Below are 21027 nucleotides of genomic sequence, written 5' to 3' on the forward strand. Positions count from 1 at the left end.
TCAGAGATAGTGGGAAGGTTGAGAGATGGACCAGGTAAAGTTCATCAATGTGTAGGATTTAATAGGATTGGAAGGCATTTTCTTAAAAACAAACAAACAAACAAAACAAAACAAAACAAAACAACAAAAAAAAAGTCTTGACATTGACTCATAACATTGGTCATCGTGGTCTTGTAGAGAAGTAGCTTAAATAGAGGTCTTTGAAACCGTATCAGTATAATCCCAACTGCTTCCAGAGCAAGGTTCTAATGCTTTTGTTTGCCCTTCAAATCCTTCCCCAATCAGCTATGGTTCATTCTCCTGTCCTTCGTATATTTTGTTCTCCAATCAAACTGTTCTACACTCTGTTCTCCTGAACACTACACCTCCAAACAGGCTGTTCCTGGAATGTTTTCCTTCCTCCTTTATAACTGTTGAATACCCATACTTTAAAGCTCAATTCCAATAATAACTCCTTTACAAAGCCTTTCCTCATTTCCGGGGTTGATAATAACCTTCTTCTGAACCTCATATAATACTCCCCTCCTACATTTTGATTATTTGATTAGTTGATTTCTGAATTCTGTCTTAGCTCCATACCAGACTATAAGTTTCACAAGATCAAGGATCTTATCTAAATTTTATACTTCACCCAGTCCAGTCCAGTGCTCTGCACATAGTGTGGGTCCAACAAATGTTCATTGAATGAATGCATGAGATCACCAAAGGAGGTAGTCTTCTCTGTCTCCTTCCATTCTTCCTCTGTTCTCTAAATATCCTCAGCTACAGGGGAGGGACAGGTTGAACTTTGTTTTCACAGAATATTAGGATAATAGATATAGAGCTGGAAGCTCTCTTCAGAGGTCATCCTATGCAACCTCCTCATTTTGCAGGTGCGGAAACTGAGGCCCTGAAAGGTGAAGTGACTTGACCAAAAAGATCCAATAAATGACAGGGGTAGAATTTGAACTCAGGACTTTTGGCTTCAAATCCAATTTTTTTCCCATTATATTGTAATTTAACTCAATGTTATTGAGTTCCATCTCTGATATATATATACTAGAAAATAATCTTTCCTTTTTCCTTTCATATTCCTCTACTTTTCAGTCCTTTCCTGTTCTCTCCTCTTCTGTCCCTCCTATCCAATCCTGTCCTCTCTTCTTTAGTACTGTCCTGCCCTATCCTGTCCTCTTTTGTCCTTTACTGTCTTCTCTTCTCCTCTCCTGTCCTATCCAGTCCTGTCCTCTCTTCTTCAGTACTGTCCTGCCCTATCCTGTCCTTTCTTGTCCTTCACTGTCTTCTCTTCTCCTCTCCTGTCCTGTCCAGTCTTGTCCTTTCTTCTCCAGTCCTGTCCTAGTCTGTCCTGTCCTGTCCTGTCCTCTCTAGTCTTTTCCTATTCTCTCCTCTTCTATCCTGTCCTGTCCAGTTTTGTCCTCTCTTCTTCAATACTGTCTTGCCCTGTCCTGTCCTCTCTTGTCCTTTACTGTCTTCTCTTCTCCTCTCCTGTCCTGTCCAGTCCTGTCCTCTCTTCTTCAGTACTGTCTTGCCCTGTCCTGTCCTCTCTTGTCCTTTACTGTCTTCTCTTCTCCTCTCCTGTCCTGTCCAGTTTTGTCCTCTCTTCTTCAGTACTGTCTTGCCCTGTCCTGTCCTCTCTTGTCCTTTACTGTCTTCTCTTCTCCTCTCCTGTCCTGTCCAGGCCTGTCCTCTCTTCTTCAGTACTGTCTTGCCCTCTCCTGTCCTCTCTTGTCCTTTACTGTCTTCTCTTCTCCTCTCCTGTCCTGTCCAGGCCTGTCCTCTCTTCTTCAGTACTGTCCTGCCCTGTCCTGTCCTCTCTTGTCCTTTACTGTCTTCTCTTCTCCTCTCCTGTCCTGTCCGGTCTTGTCCTATCTTCTCCTGTCCTGGTCTGTTCTATCCTGTCCTCTCCTCTTTTGTCCTTTTATCTCTTCTTGTCTCTTTTCTTTACTTTTCTCCTCTTCTCCACTCTCCTTTCTTTTCTTCTTTTCTCCTCTTCTTTCTTTTCTTCACCTTTCCTTGAAATCACATAGTATCTCTTTAAGCTCTGTTCTATCCTATCCCATCCTAACTTGTGTATTATTATATTCTATACTGTAAATAGCAATGTAATAGATAGAGTTTTGTAGACTTGGAATCAGTAATTCAACTCAATTCATTTCAAGAAGCCCTTATTAAGAGTCTACAGTATGTCAAGGCTACAGACATAAAGACAAAAACAAAGTATTTCCTGCCTTTAAGGATTCTACTGTAGAAAACAACAAACACAGTAAAATACAATGCATACAAGAAATAAATATAAAGGAATGAGGGAGGAGAGGTAGAGCTAGGTTCAGATTCTGTTTCCAACATTTATTGGCATCTATATGATTCAAGTAACTTCCTAGGACTTAGCCTCTAACTGAAAAACTGCATTCTATATTGTTGAAAGACAATGATAAATTAATCAATAAATCTTTAGTAAGTCCTGCCATGTGCCAGACAGTGTATGATGTGCTGGTAATACAAGGACAAAGAATGAACAATCTTCCAGAGCTCAGAAAAAGGTTCTGTACGTGTTGAATTAGTAGTTGTTGAGTAAATAAATGAATGAATGAGCATACTATATATAGGCCTCTGCAACAGGGACACAAAGAGGAATAAGACATGGTCCTTCAATATAATAGAGGGATAAGATATGAACACAACCTAAATGACTGGGATACGAAGCAGTATATAATAAGTATATAGGAGAAAAGGGAACAACATGCCATGGAAACTCAAAGGAAAGATATATCATTTCCAAGGAGTGAAGGATCATGAAGAGGAGCACGGAAAATTCATGAAAAAGGAAACTTTTGAAGGGTAGGCAGTATTTGAACAGGTAGAGACTGCCTGGGTGGGGAGGGAGGGCATTTTCATTACAGGAAATAGTGTTAGCTAAGCTACTTGTTTGTCCTTGTTCAAATGTGTCTGAATCTTTGTGTCCCCATTTGGGCTTTTCTTGGCAGAGATGCTGGAGCGTTTTTTCAGTTCATTTGAGGAAATTGAGGCAAACAGGTTAAATGACTTGCCTGGGGTCACACAGCTAGTAAGTGTTGGAGGCCAGGTTTGAATTCAGGAAGAGGAGTCTTCCTGATTCCAGGCCCAGGACTCTATTTACTGCACCATCTAGCTTCCCAAGGCTTAGTCGTGGGGGTAGACAAAAGGTAGCCCCAGTTCAAGGAACTGTAAGTAATCCATTTTTCTTGGAAACTACGGTACTTGAAAGGGAATAATGGCAGATAAAGTAGGCATGTATGGAGAAATTACTGAAATATATTGATGTAATTTCTAAGCAATGCCTTAAATATAATAGCTCTGCTTTTGAAATACTCAGCAAAATGATAAAAATTGATCTTCAATTCACATTCTAGCTGAGGGGTCAGTGTCTGTTTCTCTCTTCACTTTTCTATTTTTGTTTCTCTCCTTTCCTCCCCTCCTCCCATTCCATCAATTCAGGCAGTTGTTCAAAGGCTGCAAAAGCAAAAAATTGAAGATTTAAAATAAGTTCATAGGCTCATCAGGCTTTGTTCTCGAGGAAGTTACAAAATAATGGAGAAAGACAATACACACAAGAATATACACCACTGAAAGAGATCTCAGAATTAATTTAACTTTCTCATCTTAGAAATGAGGAAGATTAATGACTTACCCAAGATCATCATAGCAGTGAGCATCAAAGGGGCAATTTGAACCCAGACCTTCTGAATCCAGAGCCAATTCTCTTTCCAACGTTCTTTCAGCTCAATTAAATATTTACTGCGTTTTTATTACAGGCTGTAATTCCCAAACACAAGAGCAAATAAAAAGACCCAGTCACTGCCCCTTGGGAGATGACCAGCCAATAACTCACTCTGTTACCTATTCCTGGTTCTTTGATAATATAGTATAAAATGAAAAGAGTCTGATTAAGTGATCTATAAGGTCTCATTTCATTCAATGAGATAAAATAATTGGGAAGATAAGATTTACTCACATAAAACAATCAGAGGCCAGGACAAAGATAGACTATCCTGTATATTTGGCATAGACAGTAAAGTTTAGAGGAAGCAATTGTACCCAGGCCTTGCTCATGCCAGATCTTTCAGAATGGCATCTACTTCTTCAGAAAAGCCAGAAACCATGAATATTTCAAGTAGGTCATGCTCAGGGTTGTGAGACACTTGTGGGGTGAAGGGGGACAGTGAATATGATCCAGTCAAACAGATAGAATAGCCAACCAAGGGTCAGATGGCTCCATCAGTCAATAAACATTTATTAAGTGCCTACTATGTACCAGGATCTGTGTTAAGCGAAAGAGAATATAAATACAAAAAAGAAAATCTTTATTCTCAAGGAACTTACAATATAACAGGGAAAGACAATACACACAAGAAATTGAAAAAGGAGTGGAGTTGGGGAAAGAAGAAAAAAGGAGAAATGGACACAATGGAGACTTTTGGAGGAGTGCAGTAGGATGAAAAATGAAGGCTGGCTGGTTGGAAGTTCTAGGAGAAGCTCTCTGTTCTCCTCAAATTGGAGGGAAGGATTTTCCAAGGCAGGTTTTGAATGAGGTGTGAGATGTAAGGCTGGGAATAGTGAGTGTATCTGTGACACTTGGCCTTCTGTGTTTCCATGGCAGGATGACACCGTACACTTGGTATATGGGTTTCTTGATGAGCCATTCTCCTCCCTGGAGGCCATCAACACATCTGCCATTCAGAAGGGGCTTCAACGAGTACAACTTCTGAAGCCTAACATCTCTAAACCTACTTTGCCTCCTGATCTGGAAGACATGGAAATTACAGCCCCAGATATCATTATTCCAAATCAAGAAACAACATATTGGTGCTACATAAAGGAGCTCCCGGATCACTTTTCTCGGCATCATATTGTCATGGTAAGGAAGGGAAGGGGGACAGAGCACTCAGTAATTGTCCATTGGTCTCCAGAACACGTATCCTTGATCTTTGTCCTGGATCCAAGCATCCCCACCACCAGACCCAAGCCATGATCTACTAAAGGAAGAAAGACAAATTATCTTTGTCTCCCTAGACCTCATCTATAAAATGGGAAGAATAACTCATCCTTGTTTTCTTATTTCTCTTGCTGCATGTCGAGAGAATATGGTTATAGGCATATTATATATAGGCATCCACAAAAGAAAAACAGTTACTTTAAAGAAAAAACAGCAAAGAACAGCTTAAAATGGATTGGTTTTTTTTAGTGGTACAGTCTGTCAAATAAGCATTTATTAAATACCTACTACATACCAGGCACATTCAGAGATATGGGGATACAAAGAAGGCAAAACACAGATCCTTCTCTCAAAGAGCTCTCAGTCTAATGGAGGAGACAACATGCAAATAATTTAATTCAAACAAGTTATGCACAGGATAAATTATACAGAATATATGCAAATAACTTTATACAAACAAACCATTACAGGATAAATATACAGGATAATCAAGATGAGGGAAGGCATTAGAATCAAAAGGAATTAGGAAAGACTTCTCTTAGAAGATGAGATTTTAGCCATAGGGTGTGATAACGTAAAGTTGGATAATAAACTAAGATAAAATTGCCAGAGCAGTCCATCCTGGGGCTTGATCCCTAAGGCTAAAGGATGCTTTGGTCAGGCTGTATGACATAGCTCTGCCTTTCCATTCAATTATGATCATCCCTTGAGGAGAAGATTCCCCACCCACGCTCTCACCCTCCGTGCAAGAGAACCAGAGTTTACCTTTGCCATGGAAGATTCCTTGAACACTCTTGTGTGCTCTAGGGATAGAGGGTCAACCAGGGTAGTCCCAGAAAAAAAGAATTCAGCTGTCCAGCTTTAAGACCCCTGTTTTGGAGCTTTTTAGAATCCTGAGGCAAGGAGCTTTGTTTAAAGTCCATTTTCTGATCATAGGGATCATTTCATCTTTACCTGTGTCTCATTTTCTCTCTTGAACCCAAACTGACCTAACCTCAATAGGCTCAACCCCTGCAATCCAACCACTGATGTATTATGGATACCTGGTCCATGTTAATTCATCTGTTCTCTTTTAGAATCACAGAGCTAGTAGTGACTTTAGAGATGGTTTAGTCTATTACTTTCATTCTACTTATAAGTAGAATTTCTGCTCAGGGGAGGGAAGGGCCAAGGTGCAATGACTTGTTCCAAGTCCTTTGGGGAGTCAGTGGCAAAGCACAGACTAGAACCCAAGCTGGTGGGCTCTCAGCTTTTGGACTTTTCCTTTCAAAAAGGACCAATGACCTCTTGACTTGAGCAGGAATTGAATTTAAATGAGTCAGAATTACACAAAATTATCACTTATCACTCTCACATCATACTGTTCCTCTTAGTGATTTTTTCCAGGCAAGAGTGAGGGTTTTCACTTGTCTGAGAGATCTTTAGTCTCTGAGGAAAGCAAAATGTCTGAGGGAAAAAAAGGGGTTCAGGTCAAGAGTGGAGGGAGGTCAGAAATAGTGAGATTACTCTGTGACTCATCGTGTCTATTCTTTGAGTGATCTCTGCAGTATGAACCCATCATTACCAAGGGCAACGAAGCCCTTGTCCACCACATGGAGGTCTTCCAGTGTGCTGCGGAAATTGAGAAGATTCCACATTTCAATGGGACCTGTGATTCAAAAATGAAACCTGAAAAGCTGAACCACTGCAGACATGTTTTGGCTGCCTGGGCCTTAGGAGCTAAGGTGTGTAAGGAGATTAGTTAAAATATTGACTCATTTTCATTTTACTCTAAACTTTTTCCTCCATCCCTTGTGCCCTTTTTCTCACCAATAATTATAACAACAATAATGTGGCAATTTACATTTATATGTAAACATACCTTTTTATATAATTTATATATAAACACTTCAAGGTTTGTAAAACTCTGCAATATATCATCTGATTTAGTCTTTATAGTGTTGTTGTAAAGGATTGTTATTATTATTTTTGTTGTTGCTATTGTTATTGTTACGTCCATGAATGAATTTATCCCCATGAATGAATGAATGAAAGTCTTCATTAGGCATTTGCCATAGCAAAGCACCAGGTAAAATGCTTAGTAAGCTTAATTTTTTTAAACTCTTTTATTTATTTTGCAGATGAACAATCTAAGACACAGAGAGATTTAGGGTACCTGAGGAAAACTTAAAAGAAACTTTGGGAGTCATTTAGTTCAACACCCTCATTTTATTGGGGAGGAAATCAAATCCAGAGATCTTAAATAATTTCCTAAGGGAACATATATTGTAAATGAAAGTGGTGAGATTCAAATGCAAATTTCCCAACTTCAAATCCCATAAATCATTCATGATCACTCAGCTACTAAGAGGCAGAAGTAAAATTTGAACTTGGCCTTTTTTTTTAAAACTTCAAGTAAGGGAGAGGGTAGGTCCAACAAGCAAGGGAGAGGGTAGTCCAAAAAGATAGAGGTAGAGTAAGTGATAATGAGTAGTTTTAATCAACTAGTCAACAAGCATTTTACTCTTCCTTGGAGCACTGTGCTACGTTCTGGGAATAATAAAATACAAAGAATGAAACAGTCTCTGCTCTTAAGGAGACTACATTTTAGGGGGGAGGGGAGAAGAGAATGAAGATTAGAAGTTTGAAAGTTTCGGAAGCTCTCTTGTCCTTAGAAATCCATTTCACTAGTTTGGGGGCCTCTAATTTCACTATTCCCCTTTGGTTCATGGAATCCTTTGGTATAATAAATGCAGTTTTTCTTACTTCCTTTTTTGTTTACTGTTTCATATTTATTAGTCTTGTCTACTCAACATGTGACAGGGACCCTATTTTGTGTGTTTATATCCCGCTTTACAGCCTTAGTACAGTGCTAAGCTTGTAGTTGGTTAGTTGAATGAATGAGAAAATCAAATAGGCTATGGGGTACCTAAGGATAGAGACTATGCCTTCTGCATCTGTTTATTCCCTATAATCCTGTGGATCATAGTACTTTACTGTGGCAAGGCCCAGTCACACATCTGAGACTAAATGGAAGAAGTAACAACTATCTGCTTTGCAATTTAGCTAAATTGCCTTCCATGGGGATGTGGGAGAATGGACTTGGAGAAGGAGGACTCATTATGGTTTCTCTGTTCCTGAGTCTAAGTTTCTGTCAATGCATGGGATGGGTAACAGTACTGTTATTCATTATGGCTAGAAATTATCCTATTTTCAGATGACTCCTTCAATTCTCACCTCCTCCTATACTTTTGGATTCTGTACATTGCAGAAGATAAAAAGAGGTTCTTTGTAATTACATGTGAGTCAATTTTGTCATCATTTGCTGTTGTAGTCATCCTCCCTTTGTTCTCTCAATCTTACAGCCATTTTATTACCCAGAGGAAGCTGGTCTTCCTTTTGGAGGTCCAGGATCTTCAAAATATCTTCGCCTAGAGGTTCACTATCACAACCCTCTTGAGTTAAAAGGTCAGTGTTTGAATCAATGCTATTTATAGAATTTTTTCCTTTCTAGGACCCAGTTTCCTTGTTCTCAAATGTCATCCTTTAACCTTCTCTAAGTTAAGTAGGTTGAAACAGTACCTTTTCTCCCTCACTTTCTCTTGTAGATGGATGATGGGGGAAGTCACAGCCTATGTAGAACCAGCCATTTCAATTGAACTCAATCTCAGAATTCCCCCCCCCCAAAGTTTGATCCACAATAAAAAACAGTCAGCCCCCAACACTTTCTCCCCCTTTTTCACTTTTATGGTGTCAGTCAGAATTCTATCTTTAGGTTGTTATTTGTAAAGAAGTTCAAAAATGCTCAAAAAGGCACCAAACATCTGTGATACAACAGGATTACAATATAAACTGTCAACACTAGAAGGCTAGTTTTGAAGTGGGATGTTAGTCCTAACAGAACAGTGGACTTCAGTAGCACCAACTGTGTGTTTCCTACAAACGCCCACTTGCTAGCTCAATTGTACCCATATATAGTTGGTGGAAAATATGGTGTTTTCAAAGATGATGTAATAATAGGGCCAGACAACGGTCACAGGCAACAGCAGAATATATGCAATCCTTGCTAAGTATCTTTGCTCTAACCATGGGAAACAATAACTCCAAATCTGGCATCCATGGTTTTGGAAAAAAGAGTTAACATGTTCTTTCTATTCCCCAAATGCCTATGTATGCTGCCTCTTCTCTCCTCATCCATAGATCCAAAGTTCCCTGGACCTTTAGTCAACACCCTGATTTTACAGAAGTGGAAACTCAGCTCCAATCTCTCTTGCACAGAGATCATGTTACTCCCTTGCTCAAAGACCTTCAATGACTTCCTATTGCTGACAGGATAAAATTCAAATTGTCAAGCTGACATTTTAGTCCCTCTACAATCTGACTAATTTGTTTTATCTGCTGCTTTGAATTATTAAGTTATTTCTTGACACTTCCCTGTTTGGTTTATTTGTTGTTTTTCAGTCATGTTTAATTTTTTTATGTCCCCATTGGGGTTTTCTTGGCAAAGAAACTGGAATCACTTGCCACTCTAGGGGAATGAAGAAACTAAGACAAACAGGGTTAAGTGTGCCTTGATAAGGGTCACATAACTAATAAATGTCTGAGGCCAGATATAAATTCAGGAGAAGTATCTTTCTGACTCCAGGACTGGGACTGTATCTACGGCACCATTTCATTGCTTCTAGTCAAACCAAACTTGGTTGTTCCCCATACATGCTCTGTGCTTTCTCACTTCCTCATCTTTACTCATAATGTCTCTTCTGCTTAGAATGCTTTCTCTCTGCCTCTGGACCTGATGAAATTTTACCTGTTACTTCAAGGACTGGCTTAAATTACAATTTCTTCACGAAACCTACATTTATCTTCCATACTTCCTTCTATAACTCATTGGGATCTGCCTTTTCATCACTCTTCTTTTCTCTCTTATGGCATCCATCACAATCTGTTTTGCTTTGTCATTTTATTTGTGTACCTATCATTCCTCAACTGGACTCTAAGCTGCTTAAGGATAGTAGCTGATCTAGTTTATTTCTGTATCCCTCTCCAATTTTTGTCCTTCATTTGAATTCAACAAATGCTCGTTAAATACCTACTGTGTGGGAAGGCACTGTGCTTAGTTTTATGAATACAAAGATTTCTTTAAAAAAAAGTCTCTGCTTCCAAAGAGGTCTCAATTTAATTAAAGGACATGGCAAATACACATATGAAGAGGATACAAACAAGAATATGAATGTGCAAAGAAAAGATGCAAAAAGGTGACTTTACTAAAATAAAAAAAATCTCCCTAAGGAGTTTGCTGATACCATCAAATTTGGTAGATGATGCAGCCCTTAGGCTCTTTCCTAGAGGTATCTGTATTGTAATAGTGGATGATGGTAAACCAAAAGCCTTCACATCCAAAGCAATAAATTGCAAATAGTGGGAATTTTATGCAGCTAAGCAGTAGAAGAGATAACAAAATTGGGAAAGGACCTTTGACTAGAGGACATCAGGTCTACAATGTGCATAAAATGTCAGAGCTACCAGGGGACCTAGAACAAAAGGCTAGAAAGGGTCAAGGGAGGCAAATGACATTTAATTCACACAGGAATTAAATGGCACAACTATGATTTAAGGAATAGTTGTTTTAGGCTAATTCAATATTTCTCCAACTTTCTATCCACACCCCAGATCTCTCATTGTTTGCATTGTCTTTCTCAGGTTGGGCACCTTGTCTGCAGAACTTGTTTGGTAAGGAGGCATGACATGGATAGTTAGTTACAGGGATTTCACACCCCCTCCTATTCAAGCCATTATCTAAGATACACAATTCTAAGCAATGGAACGGATACCTAAAGAAAATAGTCCATAACCACCCAGAGCCCAAGAGAAAAAGGGAAACAAGACTATTAATCACTGGTGCAAGATTGAATAGATAAATACAATGAACCTCTATATCCTTTTCTATCTGTATTTCCTTGACATTAACTGTGAGCCAACTTGGCTAATAAAATGATACTGTGCATCTTGCTCCATTAAAATCAAAAGGGAAAAAATCCCCAGCTCTTTGGGAAGAAGCAGGGAAGCCTGCTTCTTCATGCTATCTGAGTATATTTATGGATTCATCTCCACATATAGGGAAGATCATGTCATTTCGCGAATCTCAAAATGTGCTACTTTGCTATAAATATCGAGATCTAGCAATTATTTCATTATTTAATTCTCTTTTGAATTTTAACCAATTACATCTTTTTTATTATTATCCATCTGATGTAATCAGCATGGAGATACTGGAGATGATTGGATTTAGATTTTTTTTTATTAAGAGGTTTGATAAAGGGAGGGAGGAAAGTGTGAATTTCTTTTTCTTTATGAGATATACCTAAAGTTTGTCCTAGGAATATCTTGGTGTGGGGTGGAGGATGGGGAAGGGTGATTTGATGGAGAGCACCAAATGAGGACACACCTCCTCCAACATAGCTAATGGTTTCCCATTTTAGCAAGCCATAGCAAGCTGGCCAAATGAGCCAGCTATAACTTTGATCCCTAAAGGGGATAAAATACAAGGCAGGGCTCAGTCAGAAACCCTGACTTCTGGAGTTTGATTTGCTTTCAGCAAATTTAAACCTTTTACTCCCTTGTAAAGGAGCAGATTGGATGATAAGATCTCTATAGTCCCCTTCACCTTTAAAATTTTCTGCTTTTACTTTGCTCGTGGGAAGATGACTTAGGGACAGGTTATCAGCAGCAGCTGTACACATGCCTTCATCACCATCAGCAACCACCTTTCCTTTTATTTTAATGTAGATTAATTTTTTTAAAAATTAATGACATCTTTTGACTTGGCATTGCTTTCATTTCTGAATGTAGCCCCTCTGTTCCTCAAAGAATCATCCTTGTAACAAAGAATGAAAAAGAAAGAGAATAAAAAAGTGGTTCAAGTAAAACTAAGCAATGTGTCAATTGCAACTGACATATGTGGAATGTTCTATACCCATCATCCCTACCTCTGCAAAGAATGAAAGTGATATACTTTTCTTCTCTCTCATCTGGGTCCTGGTTTGGTCAATTCATTGCACACTCAAATGGACCTGTGATTCCATTAGTTTGGTAGTTACATACATACAAATGAATCTTGAACAAGTCCAGGGGTGCTTTTTTTGTAAGTAAGTATTGTGCTTTTTTTTTTGCTTTTGTCTCATATCTTTGCCCTGGGTGCCGAGGTATACTTTGAGGGCAAAGAAGGTAGTCTGTATCCATGATAATTATTACTGTGGTACAGTGCTATGGAAAGAACTCTGGCCTTGGAGTAAGAAGAGACTTGAGTTTGAAGGGATCTGATTCTGACACTCATTAATTGTATAATCTTGGGCTCATTGAGCTTTAAGTTCCATATCTGTGAAAAGGAGATGATCATATCTATAAGCCTTGTTTTGCAGAGTTGTTTCAATGTTTAAAAAGAGATAATATATTCAAATAACTTGGAATTCTTAAGGTCCTCTAAATATTATAACATGCTAGTTAATATTATCCTTCAGGTGCCCAACTCAAATCTCTATGGATTTGCCTCAAGGAAGATCCTATTTATCATTTTATTTTAGCCAAAAAAAGATCAGTTTTTCTCTACATACCATATTCAGCTATCCTTGTTCCAGACCAAGAAATATTGTGAGATTAATGAATTTTGTTTTTGGAGAGTTCAAATGATGGGACCTTTTTTTTTTCCCCAAAGAGAGAAGGAGGGAATAAGCATTTATTAAGCACCTACCATAATCAAGGTAAATGTCTCATCAGAGTTCCAAGTGCACTATATGACCAGATTGTCCCTTGTGGCAGGGCTGGAACTAGGAATTTTTGCTCCTAGGGTATGAAGCAGAAAAGGCACCTTTAATTGAGTAGGCATTGGAAGTGAAGAAATAGAACCATCAGGACAGTGGTGAATGACAGACTGAGGAACTGGGAGAAGGAGGGGCATAGTTTAGTAGACCATCTACTCATCTGTTAATTTCCTAATTTGACTAAATTATTTTGTTTATGGGTTGCCAGAACTGTGATGAATATTCTTGGAAGGATCTCCTGAATTGATGAGATCACAGATCCATTTGAGAATTTGGATATTCTTGCTAACTAGGTAACAGGTGGGCATCCTGTGGTCACTCCAAGAATTCTGAGACTGATTGACTGATTTGACATCCTTCTCTATCCATCCTTCTCTCTCCTCTACTACCACCAGCCTGGTCTCTGGATACACATTTCCTCCTCTTAACCTGATAGCTAATGAAGTTTTGCTCCAGACAGGAGATCCAGGACCCTCAAAAAACCTTGGCAATGGGAACTGACTGAAATGTCCCTAATTCTCCAGGGTGGACATGCTCTTGCATGCTCTCAAATCAACCATGTGAATGGTGAGGGAGCAAGTTGTTACTGGGCTGTTGGTAGAGGAGAGAAAGGGGATGAATCTACAGAACCCTCTCTGACTGCACGGTGAACCCCTAGTTTTTATTTCCTTCTGTTCTTTAGAGAGGCTCAGTCACAGAGGGAAAGGACTGAGATACTCCTGGCCTGGGGGTGGTGAGAGTCTACAGTAATAATGCACCCTCATGGGCAGCTAGATATCCCTTCTTCCCAGTAACCTGTCTCCTATGAATAGGTTTAAATATTGGAGACCAGATGCTGTTGTTGGTTCAAAGACTTTTCCCTGGCCAGGGCACGGATGTGGGGGTAGACCCATAAAGAAAGAACATACCTGGTTCTGATTCTCCCAGTCCTGGCTAGAAGTCAAGTGAACTACACTTGTCAAAGGACTTTCCCATTGTTGAGGATGTTGGCACAGTGTTTGGAAATGACATTGCAACTTTAATCTCTTGTCCTTCCAGTGATCAGGTATGGACCCCTAGTCACTCAGTACTTAATAAGAACTGGCTTTTGTAGCAAGTCTTCTAAATTTTATATTTTTTAAAAACCAGTATCTTGGAAAAAAGCACAGCTGCTCACAATACTCCAAATCAGGTCTATTCAGTAGAACTCTGGCTCAGTACCTCTTTAAATCTTTTATTCCTCGTTCTCTGATAAATGAACCCATTTCAGCATAACCCCCGCCCTACTCATTCCATTCTTCTTTTTTTCTTTTGAAATTTATTTTTTATTTTTTTATTATAACTTTTTATTGACAGAACATATGCATAGGTAATTTTTTACATTATCCCTTGCACTCACTTCTGTTCAGACTTTTCCCTTTCTTCCCCCCACCCCCTCCCCTAGATGGCAGGCAGTCTTATACAGCTCATTCCATTCTTGATAATACTTTTATATTTCCACAGAGTCCTTTGGGAGACCAAACCTTAAATCCCCTTGAACTATCATTTAAAGTTGTTCACAACCTAACCCCAAACTACCTTTCCAGCTTTATCTCCTGAATCCTCTTCTCCAGCCAAGTTGGATTTTTCATGATCCTTTAATCACACTTTACATATTCTGGCTTTTGTTCTCTCTATTTCTCATTTCTTAGTATCCCCCATAAAACTTAGAATGCCTTTTCTCATTCCTACAAACATTACAATCCTACCTAATTGTCATGGCTTTAAAGCCTCTATAAAACCCATCCTGGTTGCTGGGATCTCAGAGCACTGACTATTTGTACTACTTGCTTATCCCTTGGCCCTAGCCCTCTGAGATCCCTTCCACTCTAAAATCGCTATGATCCTGATATCTACAGATCCTTGACAATAAGACTGCTGCTCATAGCCATTTGCTTCTGATTGTTATAGCTGGGGAACATAAGAGGATTTAGAAGTAATAAAATGTGTCTAGAAAAGAAAAATTCACTCAAACAACAAATGAAAAAAAATTGAGCTAATTCCTTGACATGAAGAGCTGGGGAGTTTATTCCTTCCTTCCTTCCTTCCTTCCTTCCTTCCTTCCTTCCTTCCTTCCTTCCTTCCTTCCTTCCTTCCTTCCTTCCTTCCTTCCTTCCTTCCTTCCTTCCTTCCTTCTTTCCTTCCTTCCTTCCTTCCTTCCTTCCTTCCTTCTTTCCTTCCTTCCTTCCTTCCTTCCTTCCTTCCTTCCTTCCTTCCTTCCTTCCTTCCTTCCTTCCTTCCTTCCTTCCTTCCTTCCTTCCTTCCTTCTTTCCTTCCTTTTTCTCTTTCCTTATTATGTCTTCCCTTTCCCGAGTAGTGGTTGCTCCTGCTCAAGTTTTTTTTCTTTTCTTTTTTTATTATAGCTTTTTATTTACAAGATATATGCATAGGTAATTTTTTAGCATTGACAATTGTAAAACCTTTTGTTCCAATTTTTCCCCTCCTTCTCTCCACCCCCTCCCCCAGATGGCAAGTTGACCAATACATGTTAAATATGCTAAAGTATAAGTTAAATACAATATATGTATACATGTCCAGACAGTTATTTTGCTGTACAAAAAGAATTGGACTTTGAAATAGTGTACATTTAGCCTGTGAAGGAAATCCAAAATGCAGGCAGACAAAATTAGAGGGATTGGGAATTCTATGTAGTGATTCATAGTCATCTCCCAGAGTTCTTTCGCTGGGTGTAGCTGGTTCAGTTCATTACTGCTCTTTTGGAATTGATTGGTCCATCTCATTGTTAAAGAGGGCCACGTCCATCAGAATTGATCATCATATAGTATTGTTGTTGAAGTATATAATGATCTCCTGGTCCTGCTCATTTCATTCACCTGCTAAAGTTTAAAACCAGGATATGGTTTCCTCCCTGCCTTAGGTGTCCGTGATTCCTCAGGCCTCCGCTTGTATTATACATCTATGCTAAGGCCATTTGATGCTGGTATCATGGAGCTGGGCCTTGTGTACACTCCTGTGATGGCTATCCCACCCAAAGAGACTGACTTCATCTTGACTGGCTATTGCACTGATAAATGCACTAAACTGGTGAGTATTTCTGGATTCTTGCCTTTTGACTCTGGCTCCCATAGGCTGGTCTAGATATGGGCAAAATATGACTAAAAAATAGTTAAGCTTGGGTTTGAGTCTGGTAAGGTTTCTATGCTGAGTTGCTAACATTATTGCAATAGTTCAGACAAAAGGTGATGGAGGCCTGAACTAGGGACTAGTTGTGATATGAGTGAAGCAAAATAGAAAAGGGATGAGATAGATGTTAAAAACAAAGTAGACAAAGTCTGGCAATCAATTGAATATGAGGCAGGAATGAATGAAAACAAAGAGTTGAGAATGACTCAAAGGTAGAAAATCTAGAGGATTAGAAGATGGTGGTGCCCTCAACATAAACAGAGAAGTTAGAAGGAAAAATAGGTTTAGGGAGAAAAACAACAAATTTGATTGTGGACAGGTTGAGTTTGAGATATCTGCAGGACATTCAGATGGAGATGTCTAAAAATTAGAGTACGATAGAGGCACAAAGCTCAGGAGAGAAAGGAGAAATGTATGTATAAGTCTGAAAATCATCTGTTTAAGAGCTGATAAAGTCAAAGAGAAAGGGAGGAGAGAAAGAGAGACAGAGCTACAGAAACAAAGAAACAGAGAAAGAGCCACAGAGAAAGAGCTTCAGAGACGAGAGAGAAAGAGACAGAGAGAAACACACACACACACACACACACACACACAGAGGCAGGACATGTGTGTGATCCAACAAAGGATTCCTAAGAAGGAAAAGGGAAAAGGAAGAGAGGAAGAGAGAGAAAGAGGGGGGGGGGGGGAAGAGAGGGGGAAAGGGAGAGAGAAAAGGAGAGGGGGAGAGAGAGATACAGAGAGAGAGAGACACAAACACAAGGAGACACACAGACAGAGACACATACAGAGAAAGAGAGAGAGAGAGTCTGATACATAGTGGTGTCATGAAAACTCAGGGAGGACAGAGTATCCAGAAGGATACTGCAGAAAATCTGTAGAAAATCTGCACAACATCAAGAAGGCATTTCAGAAAACCCATTTAGGGGCAAAAGAACAAACTGAACAAATAGAAGAAGGCAGGAACTGTTTAGAGTAAGGATACATTTTTTTTTAATCTTTATACCCTTTGCCTTTTATTAGATCTTCCCAAATCCTTTTTTTTTTTTTCAACATGAAAGGCAATAAATTCTGTTGTTTTAGAATAGAGGTGTCAAACATGCAGCCCTCAGATAGCATTGCTACTTGCAACACTTCCTAGTGTGGCTGAATCAGATTTAAAGTATCATTGTAAGTCAGATCCTACTGACTGAGACCACCAGTATGATATTATTGAAGTCATAGAATTACAGATTAGAGCTGGAAGAGATTTATTAACATAAAATACAATGTCAATCAGAAGGGATTTTGGAACATACAACACACACAGTTTGTCAATGCTGGAAAGGACCATAGATATAGAAAAAAAGAGTGCAAAAGCTGGAAGGTCCATTAGAAACCATGGAGTCCTACATTGTCATTTTAAAGGTGGAGAAATTGAGGCATAGTGTTCAAAGTCACACAGCAAGTTGGCATCAGAGGCAGGACTAGAATTCAAGCATTCTATTCCTCATCTAATTTTTCCTCTGTAAAGGTAAGTTTCAGTTGTGTGGAACATTCACTTATGAGGCACAGTCCATCCATGATGCTGGATAAATGGGATATGATCATATTCTCCCAGAATAAGTCTCTTGCTGATTTCTATAGAGTACCCCATTATTAACATAAACGGTCTCTGTGTGAGCCGTGTGAGAAAAGGACTCTTAGGTTAGCTGCCAGAGGTACTATTGAAGGAAACCCTCCCCCCCCACACAACTGAATCATCCAATCTGGGATAGAAAGAGAAAACAAATTATATTTCCTGGATGTTTTGGAAAATGCTGTAGCCATTGGGGAGCCAATTCTCTCTGCTCCTCATCTGCCGGATCTACTGCCTTGAAATGCCTTTCACTATCCGCCTGTATGAAACTGCTGCCATCATTCTCATGCCAAATTCTCAAAATAGATGTGAGCTGTCTTTTAGCAGCATAGTAACAACGAGGATCGAATTTACTCTTATTTCCTATTCAAATGGGGTGTTCCTGTTAACAATGGTAATGGTGTAGCCTGTACGTTCTTTGGGTTCTCCATGCAGTCTGGTCACTCCCATTTAAAAGCTCACTAAGTACTAGGAAAATTATGTTAACAAAATTTGCTTGATCTAAATGTCCCTAGTGAAACAAAAAAGAAAAAAGCCCACCATTCTGAAACCAAGATCAGTAACACCCCACTTAGCTCGATGTCAGAGTTCTGGGAATCTTCTAGAATACAATTTTGAACCAATTAAAATTTGAACTTATTAAAAAGTGCATTTCCTTAGCTGAACACTCTTCTCTTTCAACTATGGTTTTTTAGGCTCTGCCACAGTCAGGGATCCACATCTTTGCTTCCCAGCTCCATACTCACCTCACAGGGAGGAAGGTGATCACGGTGTTAGCCCGAGAAGGGAGAGTGACAAAGATCGTGAACAGGGATAATCACTACAGTCCCCATTTCCAGGTATGGATGCTTGGTCCTAACTGCCCTTCTCAGGGTTGGCAAAGACACAAAACAAGGACAGGTTCTCGTTGGTTGCTCTCTCTATTTTCTAACAAGGCACCCATAACTGGTATTCTGCCATTTTAGGCTTCTCCTGCCCTTGATGGAATATTTTCCTAAGTCTACCCCTACTATTTGGGATTTTGTTTTGATCATCATCCTTCTTTCCTACTTTAGAGACCTGTCTATTCTATAGTTCATCATAAATACCCAATATATCAAATAGATAAACTGACAAAATCATTTAGAAAACATTTGTTAAATGCTTGCCATATATAAGGAACTCTATTGGGTAGTAGTGAGCCAGACACGAAATCCAAAGTGGACCCTGACTTCAAAGGTCTTGCATCCTATTAAGTGTGGTAATAGCAAATCCCAATAGATTTCTAGAAGCGATGTCCCAGTCCTTTCCACCTAAATCCAAGAAATGCTGGGAATACAGCTCGTGTTAGGTTGGTGAGGTACAAGGTAGGAATGGAGAATAGATGTAGGAGAAGGAGAGAAGTACCTATCAAAATTTACTTTCTATTTTGGGTCTCAGCTTCTTCTATAGATCTCCTTCCTTAGAATAGTTTAAAGACTATATTCTTTCCCATTCCTTCCTGATGTAGGAACATTGCCAGGTCTGTGGAACTCAGCTCTTAAGTTTTGAGTCAGTTACTCAGTCCAAATAAGTATTTATTAAGCATCTATTATTATGATCCATACTCTGTGATAAGCATTGGAAATACAAAGAAGGGTAAAACATAGTTTCTTCTCTCCAGGAGTTGACAATCTAATAGGAGAGACACAGTAAAAATAACTATGTACAAACAAGATAAAGAAAGGATAAATTGGAAACAAATGGAAAGAGGGGAGGTACTAGCATTAAAGGCACTTTTATTTAAAAAATAAAACAAGACTAAGGAAAAAAGGAGGCATCTCACCCCATATCCCTTCTTCTGATCCCCAAATGTGTCCATCTCACCCCATATCCCTTCCTCTGATTCCCAAATGTCCCCAGAATGAAATTTGAGAGCCTTTATAATCTAAGACCCGAGGTTTTCTTTCTTTTTGAAAAACAGTATGCTTTATTTTAAAACTTATCTTAAAAATATTTGACTTCCAAATTTTTTCCCTCCATTCCCTCCCCACCTCATTGAGAAGGCAAACAGTATGATATCAGTTATACAGGTGAGGTGATGGAAAGCATATTTCCATATTTGTCATCTTACTAACTATGCTTTGATCTCCACTCAGAGTTTATCAGTACTCTTTCTGGTAGTTGATAGCATTTTTCATCTCAAGTCTTTTGGAACTGTCTTAGATCACTGTATTGGCTAGAAGAGCTAATTCTTTCACAGCTGATCATTGCTACAATATTGCTGTAACTGTGTACAGTATTCTGGTTCCACTCAATTCACTTTGCATAAGTCATATCTTATAGCATAATAGTGTTCTATCACAATTATATACCTTGTAAATAAAGGTTCTTTTTTCTTTGATCTTTTTGAAATACAGAGCTAGTAGTGATATTTCCTGTGTCAAAAGATAGTATAGTTTTACAATCCTTTGGGCATAATTCCAAATTATTATCCAAAATGGTGATCCAAGGTTTTCTTGATCAGTTTCTTTCATCATTAATTCTCCTTTTTCTTCTCTTTCTTTTCTTCCAGGAGATCCGAAAGTTAAAGAAAATTGTGACTGTTCTCCCAGTGAGTATCAAGTGAGAAAGCTAGCAAATTGCAGCCTAGCTAAATCAAATAAGACCTTGCTTTCCCTACAATATCATTTTGTCTCATATCCATATCCTAACCATGCAGGTGGGCATGATGGATAAATTTCTCTATGGAAGGAGATGAGGGGAAGTGATAGAGGGCAACTGAAGTTGAAAGTCTCATCAAATACCTTAGAGTATTGCAGTTTAACCCATATACCATTTCCAGATTTTCTGATAGTTATATTTGTTAATGAGTGAGGACTGTAGCTTGACTCTAGAAATCTTTCACTTACTACCCCATATATCAACTGGTAGGATATACAAAAATACAATCATAGATTTTATAGCTATAAAGGACCTTAGAACATAGAATTTTAGATTACAGAATGCTGGAGCTGAAAGAAACCTCAGCAAATAAATGTTAAACCAAAGACAGAGGTACAGAGGTTGGTCATGATTCTAGAACGAAAGAATGTGAGATCATCAAACATAGAGGATTAGAGTTGAAAGCGGCTGTAGAGCATGCAATATCACACTGGAAAATATTGCATGTTAAAAATGTGGTTTTGTCCTCTGTAAAATGCAGGAGTTGGACTTGAAGGTTTCTGAAGCTCTCTTCAGCTAGTTTGAGACCCAGGTTGGGGGAACAGCTTGTCCAAAGTTATACAAGTCAGTGGCAGAACTGTGTGATGCAGATCTCCTGACTCACCCAGTGCTCTGCTCACCACACCGTTTGTGAGGGGGGTGCTGAGAGAACTGTGTGTTCATCACATCCTGCCCTTAGGATCTTAGCCCCAGGAAATATTGTTAATGAGAGTGACTGTTTGCTTGGTTACACAGGGTGATGTGCTCATTACTTCTTGTACATACAACACAGAAGACAGAAAACGGGCAACTGTGGTGAGTCA

At 39.1% G+C, this 21027-nt stretch overlaps 1 protein-coding gene across 2 annotated transcripts in view; it reads left to right on the forward strand.

Annotated features, from left to right (window-relative positions):
* DBH (dopamine beta-hydroxylase) overlaps positions 1–21027 on the forward strand; it is a 146870-nt gene that overhangs the window by 119349 nt on the left and 6494 nt on the right. The window contains exons 4-10 of one of the 2 annotated variants that reach the window (XM_074294041.1): positions 4634–4891; positions 6517–6693; positions 8314–8416; positions 15662–15828; positions 18238–18381; positions 20076–20114; positions 20960–21019. In XM_074294041.1, the coding sequence (XP_074150142.1) occupies positions 4634–4891; positions 6517–6693; positions 8314–8416; positions 15662–15828; positions 18238–18381; positions 20076–20114; positions 20960–21019 (948 nt within the window). The remainder of the gene's footprint in view (positions 1–4633; positions 4892–6516; positions 6694–8313; positions 8417–15661; positions 15829–18237; positions 18382–20075; positions 20115–20959; positions 21020–21027) is intronic. The other variant, XM_074294042.1, reaches the window with a different exon arrangement.

Source organism: Sminthopsis crassicaudata, chromosome 2, assembly GCF_048593235.1.
Source record: "Sminthopsis crassicaudata isolate SCR6 chromosome 2, ASM4859323v1, whole genome shotgun sequence".
Taxonomy (NCBI): domain Eukaryota; kingdom Metazoa; phylum Chordata; class Mammalia; order Dasyuromorphia; family Dasyuridae; genus Sminthopsis; species Sminthopsis crassicaudata.